The sequence below is a fragment of the Pseudophryne corroboree genome, chromosome 6 (assembly GCF_028390025.1).
Source record: "Pseudophryne corroboree isolate aPseCor3 chromosome 6, aPseCor3.hap2, whole genome shotgun sequence".
NCBI lineage: Eukaryota > Metazoa > Chordata > Amphibia > Anura > Myobatrachidae > Pseudophryne > Pseudophryne corroboree.
Window position 1 is genome coordinate 468,197,158 of NC_086449.1, and position 19,577 is coordinate 468,216,734.

General features: G+C 46.4%; 1 protein-coding gene across 7 annotated transcripts in view; it reads left to right on the forward strand.

Annotated features, from left to right (window-relative positions):
- Nucleotides 1–19,195, forward strand: part of FAM3C (FAM3 metabolism regulating signaling molecule C) — a 167,290-nt gene extending 148,095 nt beyond the window's left edge. For all 7 annotated transcript variants that reach the window (XM_063927202.1, XM_063927201.1, XM_063927205.1 and 4 more), the window contains 5 exons: nt 2,085–2,143; nt 7,402–7,452; nt 7,804–7,888; nt 16,027–16,153; nt 17,790–19,195. In XM_063927202.1, the coding sequence (XP_063783272.1) occupies nt 2,085–2,143; nt 7,402–7,452; nt 7,804–7,888; nt 16,027–16,153; nt 17,790–17,882 (415 nt within the window). In that variant the 3' untranslated portion in view covers nt 17,883–19,195. The remainder of the gene's footprint in view (nt 1–2,084; nt 2,144–7,401; nt 7,453–7,803; nt 7,889–16,026; nt 16,154–17,789) is intronic.
- The last annotated feature ends 382 nt before the right edge of the window (nt 19,196–19,577 follow it).

The following is a 19,577-nucleotide window of genomic DNA, read 5'->3' on the forward strand; positions in this document are numbered from 1 at the left end:
TACTGAGGATAATAAGAAAAAGAGGAGTAAGAACTATACTCATTGTTTCGGATTGGCCAAGAAGTGCTTGGTACCCGGAACTTCAAGAGATGATCTCAGAGGACCCATGGCCTCTGCCACTCAGACATGATCTGCTGCAGCAGGGGCCCTGTCTGTTCAAAGACTTACCGCGGCTGCGTTGACGGCATGGCGGTTGAACACCGGATCCTGAGTGAAAAAGGCATTCCGGAGGTAGTCATTCTTATCCTGATCAAAGCCAGGAAGGATGTCAGCCTGAAGTTCAGACGTTGTAAGGGAGTGCTGCATATTCAGCCCTTTCTTTGTGCCCCAGTGGCACCTTGGGATCTCAATGTGGTTTTGGAGTTCCTGGAATCACATTGGTTTGAGCCACTTAAAACCGTGGATTTGAAATATCTCACATGAAAAGTGGTCATGTGTTGGCTCTGGCTTCGGCCAGGCATGTGTCAGAATTGGCGGCTTGGTCATAAAAAAAGCCCTTACCTGTTTTTCCATAGGGATAGGGCAGAGTTGAGGACTCGTCCTCACTTTCTCCCGAAGGTGGTTTCAGGTTTTCATTTGTACCAACCTATTATTGGTGCCTGCGGCTACTAGGGACCTGGAGGATTCCAAGTTACTGGACGTAGTCAGGGCCCTGAAAAATTATGTTTCCAGGACGGCTGGAGTCAGGAAAACTGACTCGCTGTTTATCCTAGATGCACCCAACAAGCTGGGTGCTCCTGCTTCTAAGCAGACTATAGCGCGCTGGATTTGTAGCACTATTCAGCTTGCGCATTCTGCGGTGGGACTACCGCAGCCTAAATCTCTAGAAGCCCATTCCACAAGGAAGGTGGGCTCATCTTGGGCGGCTGCCCGAGGGTCTCGGCTTTACGACTTGGCCGAGCTGCTACTTGGTCAGGGGCAAACACGTTTGCAAAATTTTATAAATTTGATACCCTGGCTGAGGAGGACCTGGAGTTCTCTCATTCGGTGCTGCAGAGTCATCCGCACTCTCCCGCCCGTTTGGGAGCTTTGGTATAATCCCCATGGTCCTTTCGGAGTCCCCAGCATCCACTAGGACGTCAGAGAAAATAAGATTTTACTCACCGGTAAATCTATTTCTCGTAGTCCGTAGTGGATGCTGGGCGCCCATCCCAAGTGCGGATTGTCTGCAATACTTGTAAATAGTTATTGTTACACAAATCGGGTTGTTATTGCGAACCATCTATTCAGAGGTTCCATTGTTATCATACTGTTAACCGGGGTTCCTATCACGAGTTATATGGTGTGATTGGTGTGGCTGGTATGAGTCTTACCCGGGATTCAAAATCCTTCCTTATTGTGTCAGCTCTTCCGGGCACAGTGTCCTAACTGAGGCTTGGAGGAGGGTCATAGGGGGAGGAGCCAGTGCACACCAGATAGTCCTAAAGCTTTCTTTAGATGTGCCCAGTCTCCTGCGGAGCCGTCTATTCCCCATGGTCCTTACGGAGTCCCCAGCATCCACTACGGACTACGAGAAATAGATTTACCGGTGAGTAAAATCTTATTTTTTCCCCACCTTAGTTTGAATCAATAACAGCACTGTATATTGTATGCGATACTTTAGAAATATGTTATTTAACCAAATATTGAAAAAGAAAAGATGTAATGCTTGTTTTTCTTGCTAATCGCTAACTTGCTAGAAGTTGGCCAGTTAGTATCAGTGTTTGCCAACTCCATTCCTTAGTAACCCCTAGCATTACGTGTTTTATAGATCTTCTCGGTATCATAATAGAAATAATTTGCTCCAGATGTTGGTCTTTATAAATGTATCCGCTAGTAATGAATACACCTGTTCGCCAACTAGGAGATCTGTAAAACATGTACTGTTGGCGTTCCCTGAGGACTAGACTCTGGAAACGCTGTGGTAGGCACTACCCTTTTTGACTGGATTCAGAAATGCTAGATCAGAGGCCTACAGGGAATAAATTACTGTTTGAACTACAGAGTAAATTCATGAGGGCATGTGTTACCCGGGGCTTGGGTGCAGTATACCAGGAACAAACAAGTGGTAACTTCTCTACTAAGTTGTTCGTTTTTTTTTCCAGTTTAATGAGTGGTGTGAAGAACAATGTTGGCCGTGGCATAAACACTGCCTTGGTGAATGGTAGGTGTGGTTTTTTTTTCTAGTTTAATCGTGCTGTAAGACTGTGGGCTAGAGTGTGACTCTCTATACCGTTTCTACATCACTTACGTAAAAGTGGCAATCTTTTTTTCTTTCTTGGCACCATTAGCACTTCTAAGGTCTTCTACTGGCTGGACATCATGTTATTAGGACCACAAAAAAGTCTGTGGCTACTTATGCCTGCACTTAGGAAATGTCACTGGCCAGTTGCTAGTTTATACACTGCTCAAAAAAATAAAGGGAGCACTAAAATAACACAACCTAGATCTGAATGAATGAAATATTCTTATTAAATACTTTGTTCTTTACATAGTTGAATGTGCTGACAACAAAATCACACAAAAATTATCAATGGAAATCAAATTTATTAACCCATGGAGGTCTGGATTTGGAGTCACACTCAAAATGAAAGTGGAAAAACACACTACAGGCTGATCCAACTTTGATGTAATGTCCTTAAAACAAGTCAAAATGATGCTCAGTAGTGTGTGTGGCCTCCACGTGCCTGTATGACCTCCCTACAAAGCCTGGACATGCTCCTGATGAGGTGGCGGATGGTCTCCTGAGGGATCTCCTCCCAGACCTGGACTAAAGCATCCGCCAACTCCTGGACAGTCTGTGGTGCATGGAGCGAGACATGATGTCCCAGATGTGCTCAATTGGATTCAGGTCTGGGGAACGGGCGGGCCAGTCTTGCAGGAACTGCTGACACACTCCAGCCACATGAGGTCTAGCATTGTCTTGCATTAGGAGGAACCCAGGGCCAACCGCACCAGCATATGGTCTCACAAGGGGTCTGAGGATCTCATCTCGGTACCTAATGGCAGTCAGGCTACCTCTGGCGAGCACATGGAGGGCTGTGCGGCCCCCCAAAGAATGCCACCCCACACCATTACTGACCCACTGCCAAACCGGTCATGCTGGAGGATGTTGCAGGCAGCAGAACGTTCTCCTTGGCGTCTCCAGACTCTGTCACGTCTGTCAGAATCCGCTTTATTGGCCAGGTATACTTGCGTATACTAGGAATTTGTCTTCGGTTTGTTATACAACAGCCAAGTAGGTAACAGATAAGCGTGGGAGCGGGGGCGGGTGCGGCGGCGGCAAGTAAAGTCACACAGATAGGTATACCGTAGGGACACAAGTTAGTTACATGTACGTCTAGTCAGTCAATCTTCAGGAGTTCAGCAGGCGGACCGCTTTGGGAAAGAAACTTTTGAGGCTTTTGGTGGACCTGGCGGGGATGGCCCTGTAACACCTGCCTGAAGGAAGCAAGTTAAACATGCTGTGGCCGGGGTGTAGCTGGTCTTTTACTATCCTCATTGCCCGTTTTTTAGCTCTGGTCAGGTACAGGTCCCGGACTGAGGGAAGGTCGGCCCCGATGATCTTCTCTGCGGTACTGACCACCTTTTGGAGCCTGCATCTGTCCCTCGCGCTGGCGGAGCTGTACCATACGAGTATCGAGGAGCACAGTACCGACTCCACAATCGCGGATTAGAAGAGGAGCAGAAGCTTCTGTGGGATGTTGAACTTCCTTAGTTGCCTGAGGAAGAACAACCTCTGCATCGCTTTCCCAACAGTGGTGTCAGCGTTGGACCCCCATTTAAGGTCCCGGGAGATTGTGTTCCCTAGAAACTTGAAGGAGTCCACTGGCGATACCACACTGTCAGCAATAGTTAGCGGAGGTGCACTAGATGACTCCTTCCTGAAGTCCACTATCATCTCGACAGTTTTGAGGGGGTTGAGCTCAAGGTTGTTAAGGATGCACCACTGGGCCAACCGGTCTACTTCCCGTCTATAGGCCGATCCGTCCCCGTCCTTGATGAGGCCGATGATGGTGGTGTCATCGGCGAATTTGATGATCTTTACTTATTGCGCCTCTGAGGTACAGTCATTTGTGTACAGGGAGAAGAGCAGGGGTGAGAGGACACAGCCCTGAGGGGCCCCTGTACTAATGGACCGCGCTTGAGAGGTGAATTCCCCCGCTTTCACCACCTGTGTCCTATCTGTCAGGAAGTCTACTATCCAGGAACAGGTAGCTTCTGGGACCCCTAGGCGAAGTAATTTGGGGTGGAGGATGCTGGGGACGATTGTATTGAAGGCCGAGCTGAAATCGACAAACAGGACCCTCGTGTAGGTGCCTGGAATGTCTAGGTGCTGTAGAATGTAGTGCAGGCCCAGGTTGACTGCATCCTCGACACACTGATTCGATCGATAGGCGAACTGCAGGGGGTCCAGTTGGGGGCCAGTCACAGTTTTCAGGTGATTCAAAACCAGACCTCGAACGTTTTCATGACCACAGACATCAGTGCTATTGGCCTGTGGTCGTTCAGGTTCGTGATAGAGGGTTTCTTGGGGACCGGGATGATAGTAGACCTTTTGAGGCAGGAAGGGACTTTCTGTAGCTCCAGCGATTTGTTGAAGATCTTGGTGAATATGGGGGCGAGCTGACCCGCAGATGGTGACACTCCATCAGGACCCGGAGCTTTCCTGGGTTTGGCCCTTTTGAACAATGCCTCCCCCTCTTCTTGGGTGACTTGCAGTGCCTGGGGTTGGCCGTCTGTGTTCGGGGCATCGTAGAGGTGATTGTTTGGGTTGCAGGGGACTTCTTTTGCGAACCTGCAATAAAAGTGGTTCAGTTCGTCTGCTAGGTCTTGGTGCTTGGTGGTGGACTTCAATGTTTTCCTATAGTTGGTTATAGATTTTCCATACAGATACGGGATCATTGGTGGAGAGATCGTTTGTCAGCTTGTCCGAGAACCGCTTTTTCGCTAGCCTGATTCCTTTAGTCAGAGAGTTCCTAGTATGGTTGTATAGTGCTCTGTCACCGCTGCTATAGGCCTCCTCTTTGGCTCGACGAAGTTGCCTGAGCTGGGCATTGAACCAGGGCTTGTTGTTGTAAATGCGGTAAGTCTTGGTAGGTACACACATGTCCTCACAGTAGCTGATGTAGGATGTGACCGTGTCTGTCAGGTCATTCAGGTCTGTTGGCGAGGCTTCGAAGACCCCCCATTCCGTGCAGTCAAAGCAGGCCTGGAGCTTCATCTTGGCCTCATTGGTCCATTTATTAACAGTCTTGACGACAGGCTTAACCGCTCTCGGCTTTTGTGCAGTGGTTAGATAGGCCGAGTGCAGCACGCGGGATAGACCGGAAGGCAGACTTGAGGGTAGTGTAGCAGTGATCAAGGGTGCGCCCTTCTCTAGTGGGACACGTGACTTGTTGTTTGTACTTAGGTAGCTCCTTGCTCAGGTTAGTTCTGTTGAAGTCGCCCAGTACTATAAGCAGAGAGTCTGGGTGTTTTTGTTCTATGTCGGATATGCATAGGGCCAGGTGGTGCAGGACTTCGTTCGCGCAGGCGAGGGGGGGGGGGGGGGGGGGGATGTACACTCCCACAAGGACAATTGAGGCAAATTCCCAGGGGGGAATAGAAGGGGTTGCAGTTGATACTCAGCATCTCCAGGTGAGGGCTACATGATTTGCCTATGATCGTGACATTGGTGCACCATCCGTCGTTGATGTAGAAGCAGATGCCACCACACTTCGTTTTTCCTGAGAGAACCTTGGAGCAATCGGCCCTGAAGAGACTGAAGCCCGGCAGAGACATCGGGTTGTCCGCAATATGGTCGTCTAGCCACATCTCCGTAAAGCAGAGGACGGACGACCCTGTAATGCCTGACCCTGCGCTGCCCAGAAGGAGGGACAATTCGTCGAACTTGTTTGCCAGTAAGCGCACATTCGAAAGCAGGATCGCGGGAAGTGCAGACCGGTGCCCTCGCCGTTGCCACCTCACTAGGGCGCCTGCGCGACAGCCTCTCCTCTGAGCCCAGGTCCTTCTACTAGGGCCGACATGAGGGCCTCCGTCATTCTCTCTCCGGGGCCAGCGATCCAGTCGCCACCCGGGCTGCGGGGGGGCGCGGCCGCTCGGTCATCCACTTCGGTGTCCACGAAGTCTGCATCCTTGCCACACAGGGCAGCGAGGGCCGCTGATCCGCCCGCCGACGGGCCCGAACGTGTGGTAAGCACCTCGGGAGCACTCGAACTTAGGAGGGCTTCCCTGCTGTATTTGGTCACCGGTGGGGTAGACAAGGGCAGGGGAAAACAAGGGGAAACAGGTATTTTGGCTGAGCTGCGTAGCTCCGAGGCAGCCATCTGCGGCGCCATCTTAGATTGTCACATGTGCTCAGTGAGAACCTGCATTCATCTGTGAAGAGCACAGGGCGCCAGTGGAGAATTTGCCAATCTTGGTGTTCTCTGGCAAATGCCAAACGTCCTGCACGGTGTTGGGCTGTGTGCACAACCCCCACCTGTGGATGTCGGGCCCTCATACCACCCTCATGGAGTCTGTTTCTGATTGTTTGAGTAGACACATGCACATTTGTGGCTTGCTGGAGGTCATTTTGCAGGGCTCTGGCAGTGCTCCTCCTGTTCCTCCTTGCACAAAGGTGGAGGTAGCGGACCTTCTGCTGGGTTGTTGGCCTCCTCCACGTCTCCTGATGTACTGGCCTGTCTCCTGGTAGCGCCTCCATGCTCTGGACACTACGCTGACAGACGCAGCAAACCGTCTTGCCACAGCTCGCATTGATGTGCCATCCTGGATGAGCTGCACTACCTGAGCCACTTGTGTGGATTGTAGACTCCGTCTCATGCTACCACTAGAGTTAAATCACCGCCAGCTTTCAAAAGTGACCAAAACATCAACCAGAAAGCATAGGAGCTGAGAAGTGGTCTGTGGTCACCACCTGCAGAACAACTCCTTTATTGGGGGTGTCTTGTTAATTGCCTATAATTTCTACCTGTTGTCTATTCCATTTGCACAACAGCATGTGAAATTGATTGTCAATCAGTGTTGCTTCCTAAGTGGACAGTTTGATTTCACAGAAGTGTGATTGACTTGGAGTTACATTGTGTTGTTTAAGTGTTCCCTTTATTTTTTTGAGCAGTGTATTTTTGTGCTGGTCCTGCTATAGGCGCAGGATCTTAACTTGTGTACTAGAACACTTCCCTGTTGAAGTGCGGTATTGCCCACTTAGGAACTTTACTGTGGATCACAGTACAATGTTTTTTTATTGCTTCTATGTTATCCCTGAAAATATGGATGACCAATTTAAATTAGTATTATATTTAGTCCCCAACTATTGAAGTATAGAAATGATCATTCCTGTAACCTCTATACCTAGTAACTATATTACTGTAAATCTTTGTGTTTGTCAAAGGCTTAAGAAATATTTATTTATTCTTCTAGGCAAAACTGGAGAACTTATAGAAACAAAGTATTATGATCTGTGGGGAGGAGGTAAGGATGACTGTGGAACTATAGGAATATGAACGAACACTTGATAGAACTAATCAATCAAAGTTTGGATATGAAATTGTCAAACAGTGTACGGGCGATTGCGCATTTGCTAACGACAGTTGCCTGGTTTGATGTGCTGCACATCAAACATAGCGATATCACTAGCCACGTTGTTTATGAAGGACGGTACATGATCGTTCTGTCATTCATGAAACTTGTTTTGATGTGTACACAGAATCTGGGCTTAAGGGCATTCGTTCTGATGTCCGAACGAATGCCTGTCGCTTCATTGTGTACCCAGCTTTAGACACCTAGCTGCCACTACAATTTTTTTATCTTGTTTCCTCCTAGATGTAGCCCCTTTTATAGAATTTCTTCAGAAAATTCAAGATGGTACAATAGTTTTAATGGCAACTTATGATGATGGAGCAACAAAGTAAGTACAGTATATCATTTCAGTGTTTATTTGTTAATTTATTATTTTTGCTAATACCTCTTGACTGATATAAGTCTTTAAATTACTGTTGTATACTCTAATATTACAAAATATTTTCCCCCCTTTTTTATTAAGGCAGTTACTGACTTAATTTTGGCATACTTAATTCTATGTTGGGGGCCATAAACAAAATGTGAAGAAAAGGATAGGGGGGTGATTTTGTTGCCCAGTCTATTTCTGTTCAATAGCAGAACAGTAATAGTCCTGAATGCGCAAGGCACCACAACAGGAGAGTATTCTGGAAAATAAGGGTTGTTTGATGGATCCAATCCAAACATCAACTAAATAGCCCTTTTTATGTCAGAGTCTGATTCAGAAGTGAATACAAATGCCGCCACCACTGCATCTTTGTATGTGCGAAAATATGCAAATGCATGGGCTGTGTAATAGAACTTTTATTAAGTGCTCAATTAATGAACCTGTAGGAACAGAGCTGGTTTAACACATGAAAACATTTGAATGTATGAAATGTAATGGTGTTCAGAAATGCAGTACTTTCTAAAGCAGACTTGTAGGGGGGCACACAAATTTGGAGGGAGAAAGAAAGACCAAATGAATGGCATAAATAAGAAATACTTTTTTTTATTTTTTATTTTCTCCCTCTGAGAAGGATAATGGATCCATTGAACTGTTTTCCAGTAGTTTATTTATTGGGACTTTTAATTTATAGTGGGGGAAAAAAAGTAAGTTAATTGGATAAAAATATTATTTTAGGACCAAGTCTAAACGGCCTAGGTTGTCTGGTGGTTGCCTGTGAACACCACCTGCATTATAAAAAAGGTACACATTACTTGCTTTAGGGGTAATTGTTTATGATCGTCCTGAAGGTAATAGAATAGGATTTTAATTACCTACCGGTAAATCCTTTTCTCGTAGTCCATAAGGGATATTGGGGGAATCTAGTACGATGGGGTATAGACGGGGTCCAAAAGAACCAGTGCACTTTAAATTTCTTCACTGGGAGCACTGGCTCCTCCCCTATATTACACCTTCCACAGGCAGTTATAGGTAAAATAGTGCCTTAAGGAGAAAGGACATACTTGAGAGAAGGAACATAACAACGAGTGGTGAGATTTATACACCAGCACACCACTAACATACAACAACCAGCAACACTGGTAACAAGACAGCAACAGCTGAACAGGTAACCACAGAAGTGATAACCTGCAGAAAGTCAACGCACAGAGGCAGGCGGGCGGCCAATATCCCTTATGGACTACGAGAAAAGGATTTACCGGTAGGTAATTAAAATCCTATTTTCTCTAGTATCCATAAGAGATATTGGGGGAATCTAGTACGATGGGGATGTCCCAAAGCTTCCAGAATGGGCGGGAATGTGCAGAGACGTCTGCATCACCGCCTGCCCAAACTGGGAATCCTCTTTGGCCAGGGTATCAAACCTTTAGAACTTCACAAAGGTGTTCTTCCCCGACCAGGGGTAGCAGCTCTGCATAGTTGCAAGGCTGAGACTCCACGGGCAGCCGCCCAGGAAGACCACACCGATCTTGTTAGAGTGGACCTTCAGAGACTGTGGAACAGGTAAGGCTGCCAACACATAGGTCTGTTGGATAGTAAGGCTAAGCCAACGAGCAATGGACTGCTTTGAAGCAGGGCAACCCTTTTTCTGTTCATCATACAGCACAAACAAAGAATCGTCTTTCTGATCCTCCGAGCTGTTCTCTTGACATAGATCTTCAAGGCTCAACCAGCATCTAATGTCTCCAGTAAAGCAGAAGTGCCAGAACTTGAAGGAATCACAATAGGTTGATTCAACTGGAATGCAGAGACGACCTTCGTCAGGAACTGCTGCCTAGTCCTGAGCTCTGCTCTGTCCTCATAAAAGACCAAGTAAGGGCTTTTACACTATAAGGCCCCCAATTTTGAGACATGCCTAGCAGAAGCCAGGGCCAATAACATCACCGTCTTCCACCTGAGGTACTTGTCTTCTGCCGTCATCGGAAGTTCAAGCCAGGCGGACTGTAGAAATTCCAACACTACATTCAAATCCCAGGGTGCCGTGGGTGGGACAAAAGGAGGTTGAATGTGAAGAAGGTCTGAACTTCTGGCAATACTGTCAATTTCTTCCAGAAGAAAACTGAGAGAGCTGAAATCTGGACATTAATGGTACCCAGACGTAAGCCCTTATTCACACCAGCCTGCAGGAAACATTGGAAACATCCCACGTGGAACTCCGCATGTGGATACGTGCGGTCCTCGCACCAAGAGACATATCTTCTCCAGATATGATTATAGTGTTTTGACGTCACAGGTTTCCTGGCCTGAACCATGGTAGCAATAACCTTTTTGGAAAGGCCCTTGTGAGCTAGGATGTTCTGCTCAACCTCCATGCCATCAAACGAAGCCGCTGTAAGTCCAGGTAGACGAACGGACCTTGTTGAAGATCTCTTCTCAGTGGCAGAGGCCAAGGGTCTTCGACGGACATGTCCAGAGAGATCCACGTACCATGCCCTCCGAGGTCACTCCGGGCAATCAGAATTGCCTGGACTCCTCCTTGATTCCTGATTTGCTTGAGCACCCTTGGAAGAAATGGAATATGAGGAAACCGACCAGCCGGTAAGGCCAAGGCGACCTCAGTGCATCCACTGCCCTCGCCTGAGGGTCCCTGGTTCGCGAGCAATACCAATGAAGCTTCTTGAGTCGAGAAGCCATCATGTGTATTTGTGGGCAGCCCCACCGGTCGATGATCTGCTGAAACACCTGATGGTTGAGCCCCCACTCTCCCGGGTGGAGATTGTGACGACTCAGGAAGTCCGCTTCCCAGTTGTCTACTCTTGGAATGAAGATTGCGGACAGTGCTCTTGCATTTCTTTCTGCCCAGAGGAGTATCTTTGAGACCTCTCGCTTGCAGGTCCTGCTTTTTGTTCCTCCTTGTCAATTGATGTATGCTACTGCCGTGGCGTTGTCCGACTGTACTTGGATCGCGTGATCCCTGAGCAGAGGAGAGGCCTTAATCAGAGCATTGTAGATCAACATTCTGGAACTTCAGGCGATCGGAAGGAGGGCTTCGTGGGCTGACCACCTACCCTGGAACTGAGCCCCCTGGGTGACTGCTCCCCATCCTCTCAGACTCACATCCGTCGTGAGGAGGAGCCAATCCTGAATCCCAAAACTTCGGCCTTCCAGTAGGCTGGAGGACTGCAGCCACCACGGGAGGGAAATCCCTGCCTGAGGTGACAGCCGTATTAACCGGTGATCCGGACCACTTGCTCAGGAGATCCAGTTGAAATGTTCTGGCATGGAACCTTCCATACTGGATCGCCTCGTACGAGGCAACCATCTTCCACAACAATCTTGTACAAAGATCAATGGATATTCGATTAGGCCAGAGAACCATGCGGACCATCTCCTGCAGTGTTCTCGCTTTGTCTTCTGGTAGGAACACTTTCTGGCCACAGTATCCAGCAACATTCCCAGGAACAGGAGCCGCTGAGTTGGCTCCAGGTTGGTTTTCTGTAAATTGAGGATCCACCCATGGTGTGACACAAGTTGGATAGTGCGGTCTATATGGAGCAATGAAAGCTCGCTGGATCTTGCTTCTATCAGGAGATCGTCCAGGTAAGGGACAATATTGACCCCCCAGGACCCGGAGTTGGAACATCATCTCTGCCATCACCTTCGTGAACACCCTCGGCGCTGTGGACAGGCCGAAGGGTAGTGCCTGTAACTGGTAGTGATCGTTCAGCAGGGTAAACCTCGGGTAAGCCTGATGAGGTGGCCAAATCGGGATATGGAGATAGGCGTCACTGATATCCAGGGAGACCATGAACTCCTGTTCTTCCAGTCCCGCAACCACTGCTCGCAAGGAATCCATCTTGAGCCCAAATACCTTTTAGTAAGGGTTCAAGGATTTCAGATTCAAAATGGGTCTTACCGAACCACCCAGGTTGGAGTAATAACCCTTGCCCTGTTGTTGCAGTAGCACTGGAACAATGACTCGGGACTGGACCAAGTTTAGGATGGCCTGTAAGCTGTTAAGCTTGTTTTGAAAAATCGGTGGGGAGGAACACTGTCTAACTCCAGCTTGTAGCCCTGAGAAATGAGGTCCTGTACCCAGGTGTCCTGGCAGGAACTTTCCCAGATGTGGCTGAAGTGATGCAGCCGAGCTCCCACCACGAGATCCCCTCTGGGTGGGCGGGTACCGTCATACTGAGGCCTTAGTGGAAGCTGAACTGGTGCTTTGTTCCTGGGAACCTGCAGCTGCTGGCTTTTTTGCCTTACCTTTGGTGCTTTGTGCAGCGTTTGCGTCGCCTCTGGTTCAAGATCGAAACATAGCGGTCCAAAAGGACTGAGTAGATGGCCTTGGGTAGGAACGCCTAGCCGGCGCAGTCTCGGAGGGAAGAAACGTGGAATTCCCCACAGTTGCTTTAGAAATCCATGAAACCAACTCAACTCCGAATAGCTACTCCCCTGAGAAAGGGAGAGACACCTCACTATGCTTGGAATCTGCGTTTGCTATCCACTGGCGCAGCCATAAAGCTCTGCGCGCCTACACTGCCATGGCAGTAGTACTCACATTAATAGTGCCTATCTCTTTAATAGAGTAGCACAGGACGTGTGCAGTATCCTTAATGTGTTTGATCAGAGTAACCATACTCACCAGAGACATGGCCCTCTTGAACTCTCCCTCCCAGGTGTGAATGACATGTGTCAACCAGCAACCCGCTGTCGCATGTCTTTGTGATATACCAGCTGCCGTGGAATAGACTTCAGTGTAGTCTTCTAGTTTACTATCCCCAGGGTCCTTCAAAGCCGAGGAGCCAGGGACCGGTAACACCACCTCTTTAGACAAGCGTGAGACAGAGACGTCAACAGCCGGGGGTAGGGAAGCCAATCCCGGGCATCGGGATTGAAAAATGGTCAATCCCTGGATACCCGGGATTGGCTTTAGACTGTGTCCGGCCGTCGCCCCGCCCCTCCCCTCCCCACCCGCCCTGCAGACATAAAAAAAAAAAACTACAAACCTGCACAGAGAGGTAGCGGGTGAGGAGGATCCGGCGGGTGAGTGCTGGGGAGCCGGGAGGAGGCGGCGGGTGAATGCAGGGGGAGCCGGGACGAGGCGGCGGGTGAAGTCTGCCGTACTTTCCGGCTCTGCAGCTGCTGACAGCGCAGCGTGACCTCACAGGCACAGGTCACACTGCGCAGGGGGAGACAGGAGGAGGCAGCCGGGCAGCGTCTGAGCGTCCTGAGGACGCTCAACGCTGATCCTTCAATCCCCGGGATTGAATCACGGCCGTTTTTGGGCCTAAATCCTGGGATCCCGCCGATCCCAATCCCGGGATTGGCCTCTCTAGCCGGGGGATCTTCCCAGTTTTCCCTGCCTTCAGGAGATGTTGGGAAAGTGTTAAGAAGCGTCTGGCCACCTGGAATTTTTTTATCAGGATTTTTCCTGGTCAACTTCAAACATATCTGATTCCTTAGAATCCGAGAAAGTGACGCTAACCCTTTTCTGTGAGGAGAAAAACTACTGCTTTACTGCATCGTCTTCTACTGGGAGTTTTAACACATCCCTGATAGCAATTATGAGGGGCTCAAGCCATTGTGCAGGAGATGAATCCTCAATAACAGGGTCCATACCCCCCCCCCCCCCCCTTCTGTCCCTCTTCATCAGTTACTGAGAATAAGCAGGCATCCCACGTGTATGAGGCCCCGAGCCTACGATAGAAGAGTCTGTCCTCTGCCTCTTGCAGCCAGGTTTGCCATACCGCCTGCTGCAGTCGCTTTGTCCTATGATTATTTGCAGACGGCTGAGAGACCATGTCCCCCATCCAGGGAGTTTAACCAGGATGGCTGCTGCACCTTCCCCTCCCCCAGCCTCCTCACAAGCCTGTGAGGACTTGCAACATTGTTCATGAGAAGGAAGGGGGGGGGGGGGGGGGTGGAGGGGAGAGAGAGAGAATCTGCATGTGCACAAATGGTGTTTACCATATTCACAGGAGACAAACTCTCACACACAACACACAGACACTGTAGAAGCAAGCCTGCCCTTGATTGGTATGTGAGTAGGAGACCCAGAGAAAATGACCAGCACACCAAGCCTAGCAGACTCTGGGAGACTGCAGGCTGTAGCTTTATACTGTGACTCAGTGGAACACCGATGTTTTGTCCTTATGAGGATTCTATTTACAAGTATAATAGCTGCTCTACCCCTTTCTAACACCCTTATATGTATCTGGAGTGTTGGAGGAGCTGTGTCTCTGCTGCTGCTGGAAGGCGCCAAGAAGCCGTTGGTCCTGCTCTGAGGTAGCTCCGCCCCCTGCAATGGCGCCAGAGCTATACACTTATTTATACTGGCAAATGTCTCCTTTTGGTGTAAAACATATTATACCTGCTTTCACAACCCCGTGCCAGTGTACACAGCGGGCTATAGCGGGTCTTGTATGCCTCGCCCGCGTTCTGCCGTACCACAAACCGGGGGACTCCCCTAGCAGGGCCCCCGATTTGTTCTCACCACAGATGTCACCTTCAGGCTATCGTTCGGGGGGTGTGGCGTGCTGTGATTGTGACTGCAAAGGCGCAGTGCCCTGCTGTACAACAACCTCTCAGGACGATGGTCTTGCAGCGGGGAAGCGGCTCTGACACCTCGCAAGGCCGTTGCCCGCCCGCCCCCCCCCCTTCACTCCCACGTTGCAGGTATGTTGTTGCCCAAACAGCATACCAAAAATAACAAAGATTTAAAAAGAAACTGAAGAAAACTATGGAGCTGCAGAGCGTGACGCCTCTCCTGAGGGAACTTTTTTCTAATCTGCCTGTGGGAGGGGGCATAGAGGGGAGGAGCCAGCACACCCAGCTGAAGAAATTTAAAGAGCACCGGCTCCTTTGGACCCCGTCTATACCCCATCCCCAATATCTCTTATGGATGCTAGAGAAACATGCAGTGCAGTGTCTACAATATTTGGAATACACTGTATACGTTTTAATAGGACAAGATGTAAATATTGTGTTTAATATCTGAGCTGCCAAATGGAATCTTTCACTCAAATTCATCAAACGCCCCTCAAATCCCCCACCCCCCTAACCACCAAATTCACATTATGCAACTGCACCCTAGTAGAGTTGTCCATGTATGGGCCTTGAGGAAGCTTTTGGTTCATGTAGCATCCTTTCTTTCATCTGTTAATTTGGCACAGTGGATGTTTAGGGGTAATATATCAAAATGGTACCTTATCAATGCACAAACTAATGCAGCCTATCACACTAGTAAGCAGAGTTTACACCAAACTCTAAAATAAACCTTTCAAATGGTACTAGGTAAATACAGATTTGCAGTATTCCCTTGTAATGTTCTGTAGAGCTCATCCAGTCAGTGGTAGTTCAGCAGTACATAATAAAGAGAAATAAATACAATCAATCGCGTGTTAGTGTTTGCAAGTGATGTTAAATTTGTGGGTACAATCCACCACCTTGTTTTGTCAGTTATTGGGGTTGCCCGCCACTCAGAACTGCAGGCTGAAATTCAGGCATGTCAATATTACCCTGCATGCAGCTCTGTCCTGCCACCTGGAGTATTAAGGTTATCGGGGCTGCCGCCCACAATCACACACAAAGTGCACTCACGATTAACCCATTTGTGTATAAGCGTGTAGTATGCTCCGAAACCATTTGTTTAGTCGGTCAAAAAATTACGGATTTATTAAGAGAGTTGTAATGTAGAGATGATAAAAAGTTCAAAACATTTATTACATAAAAACAGGTAAGTGTTTGCTCAATACCTATACCCATACAGGAACAAGGACTTGGAAAAAGATGGCGAATAGGGATCCCCACAGTATCATCAAGTCCGTCCTGCAGCATGTATAGAGTAAACAACTAGCCAAACAGTGGTTGAGTCACTGCCATATCCACTCTACCCTATCCTTTAGTGCTTCTCACTATTCATCAAACAGACTTTCTGTGCAGTTAAATATTAGCATTTCCTTATAATTAGGAAACATAATTAATACAATGTAATTAATGTCTAGGTGACAAATTGCTACAAGTGTTTGTGTGGCTTTATTTTTCTTCAGTTCATTGAATATTCATGAGTAGAAATTGAATTAATTGTGTTTAACAAATTACAGGCTCAATGATGAAGCACGAAAACTTATTTCTGAACTTGGAAGCACAGTCATCAATTCTTTGAGCTTTAGAGACAACTGGGTTTTTTGCGGTGGAAAAGGCATAAAGACGAAAAGTCCATTTGAGCAGGTTAGAATTGTAAATGAATCTTTACTTTTTTCACGAATGTTTATTCACCTGCAGGTTAATTGATTTAAATTTTTACTAGGTGAAAAATATTTTTGAAAAATTAGTGTGCCAATTGGAAGACTGTCAATTTTCAAAGTTGTACAGAAGCCCTATTTCATTTACTCCCATACAAAAAAAAAAAGTAGGACCTATTGGTTATCTAATAGTACTTACCTTGTTGCATATATTTATTTCCTTGTACAACTCCATTAGGTGCACCAGAAATGGGTTCCGCCCCCTCCTTGCACTGCAAAATTATTTTGCCAAAATGCAAGTTGCCCCCCCCCCCCTTTTTTTTATTTTTTAAGCTCCTAATTTTTTGTTTTTCTGTATCAAGCCTAGTACCTTTTTTAAATCATGCATACTGTAGATTGCAGCCTTTCTAACTTGTTCTTTCAGAATTTTATACTTGGAATTCCTATCAGAATTTATATAATAGATTAATAGATCTACTTGCATTTACTTGTATAAGTGATATACTGTATTAGTTTTTTTTTTTTCACTTTATTTATGGTACTGATCTCCTACACTATTGATGTAGAATCGCCAAACAGCCCTTCGCATTCTCTGCACGCCAAATTCTGTGCAACTTGGCTTGCGCTGGGCTTCTTTATAGCTTGAATATGCGTCTTAACCGCAATGTGATACGACAAAAACCGCTTTACAAGACTGCACTGCATGGTGTATTTGTTAGGTGAACACATCTGTATAGCATTTTGTTGATGAAGTGACTATAAATATTGCATACCATGGAAATGAAATGTCTGGTTTTCCACAGAATTCAATACTCCATGATTGTCATTAATTTATTTTTTTGTAGGGAATTTTCCCAGCTATTTTTAATAGCTACTGCTTTGGTATTTACTGCACATAACTTTAGCGCTATCTCTGATAGGCTGTCACTAATACCCCTTTCAGACCGCACAAATAACCCTGTATATTGCCAGGTCGACACGAGTCGCTGTGCGCAGTGAAAGGGTCACTCCAGAAATCCCGGGTCGCCTGACCCGGTAATTCAACCCGAGCATTAAGAAGGGTTATCCTGGGTTATTACCGGGTCAGGTGCAGTGTGAATGGGTTACCGGGTCGATGTGTCCCTGTACCCATTCACAGCAAAGTGCCATGCCGGGAAGCCATTTCTCTTGGTACAATGCCGGGTCGAACTCAGGAAGGACCCCTTTCCAATACCCAGGAAGTACCCGGAATTTGCAATCTGAAAGCAGTATAAGTATCATGTATTGAATGGCATGGACTGATGGTTTCTGTTAAGGGGCATTGACAGGGGTGTGTATTGATGGCTTGTCCTTTTTGAAATGGCCTCTGGCCTCTACACCCTTCAAAACAGGGACGACACAACCCGTTTTATAAAACGGTCACCCACTCCCCGCCCTGAAATGGATGCAGTTCACCCGCCATTGGAGCTGTACCATTGGGTTGCGTACATCTCCGAGTCGGGCACTTCAGTATATTTGGTGATAAACAACTGTTTGGAGTATCCATTTTGACATGGTGCACATACAGTAACTTTTTTTAAAAAATATGTATATTTCCAGAACTACCTATATTCTGTATTTGTAACTTTGTTTCTTCTATCTAGCACATAAAGAACAATAAAGACACAAACAAATATGAGGGTTGGCCAGAGGTGGTGGAAATGGAAGGCTGCATTCCCCAGAAACAGACTGACTGAACAGCTCATACAACATCTCCAAAATAAACTTGAAAACCAAGCATCTTGGAAAAGCCAACAAATGAATATACTGAAAGCTTCCATCCATCGTTGTTGATGTGAGCATGAGTCTACGTGAGATTTATTTATTGCTAACACAAAGAGGTATTTTTGTAAAGATTTCAAATGAAAACAAAAAGAAAATCTTCTGGGATGTGCTTCATATCTGGGCTTTGGTGCATCTCTGGTAACAGCTGCTGGAATGAGAAGCCAATAACTGCACTCTTGTGATGGCATTAATGTTCATTTTCCTTCAAGAAAATAAGCTTTTTCCATTTAGACTTTATTCCACCAAAGATTTTTCAAAAAAGGAATTATTTCTGGCTTTACATGGATGAAGAAAGAAACTCTGAATTGTAGGCTAGAAATACATGTTGCACCATTCTGTTTTTGTTTTATTTTCCCCCTTTTTTTGTAACAGAATTTTAACAAACCTTTTGTATGTGTATTTGTTTTATTATTATAATTATTGTTGTCCAATTTACTAATGGAATTTCTAATGAACAGTGCTTCAGGACTCTACCAGTTTTTCAGTGGACTACAATGAGTGTATGCAGTGCAATGTCACAGCACTGACATTGAAGCTTTGCTTTTGGTCTAATGCAAGAAGCACAACTAAGAATAAGTGTGTACTGTATATCCAGTGTTTGGTGGCTAGTTAATGTCTACACACCATAGCATCACCAAATAGTAATACAGAAATAGAGCTTTAGTAAATGTATACAATGTTTGTTACTGAAAACCATTTTCAAGCCTAAAATGAGTTTAATACTCTGTTTTACAATTAAAAATGTACATTCCATACTGGGCCCCTTTATATTGTTTTCCACCAATTTTCACTACAGCTGGAATTATTTTGTACTGTTAAGACCTAGAACTTACCATTACCATGAAGGTCATTGCCACATAACTTTAAACTTACACCACATCCTTCTGTTTCCAATGTCATGTTAATATACAATGTCTTTATCTTGAAGTGCGATATGCGATGAACTGATAAGATGTGTTGTTAAATAGCAATGTATATATAAGAAAATAAAACCTTTGCCCTAAAAGTATTTTTGGGGTAAGCATACTGCTTGCTGACTCAAGCTTTACTTACATGTAGCATGATGCTGTTATATTGAAAGGGAAATCTAGAAAAAGCAATATTTTTCCTGTCATATCCTCCATAATAGACTCCTTTTTACCAGCTGCTTCGGATTACAAAGATTTAAAAATATCTGCACTATGTTAGAAGCCATTTTAACTCAAATAAACCTATAGTATATTTATTGTATTGGTTTACTTGCTGTTTTTTTACAGTCCTTTTTTGATGCTATGGTTGATACAGTTATAGAACAGTGGGGCAGATGTATTAAGCTCGGAGAAGGCATAAAGAAGTGATAAAGCCGTGATAAGTGCAAGGTGATAACACACCAGCCAGTCTGCTCCTAGCTGTCCTTTTACAAATCCATAATAATGGCTGGTGCGTTATCACCTTGCGCTTTTCACTGGTTTATCACTTCTTTATCCCTTCTCCAGGTTAATACATCTGCCCCAATATTTGAACAATGATCACACCACCCCTGTGGTGCGGCCATTTTAAATCAGACTTGTTCCCTTTTTAAGGCATTGTACTGTTCAGTAGCTGTATGGTATGTAGCAATCCCATAT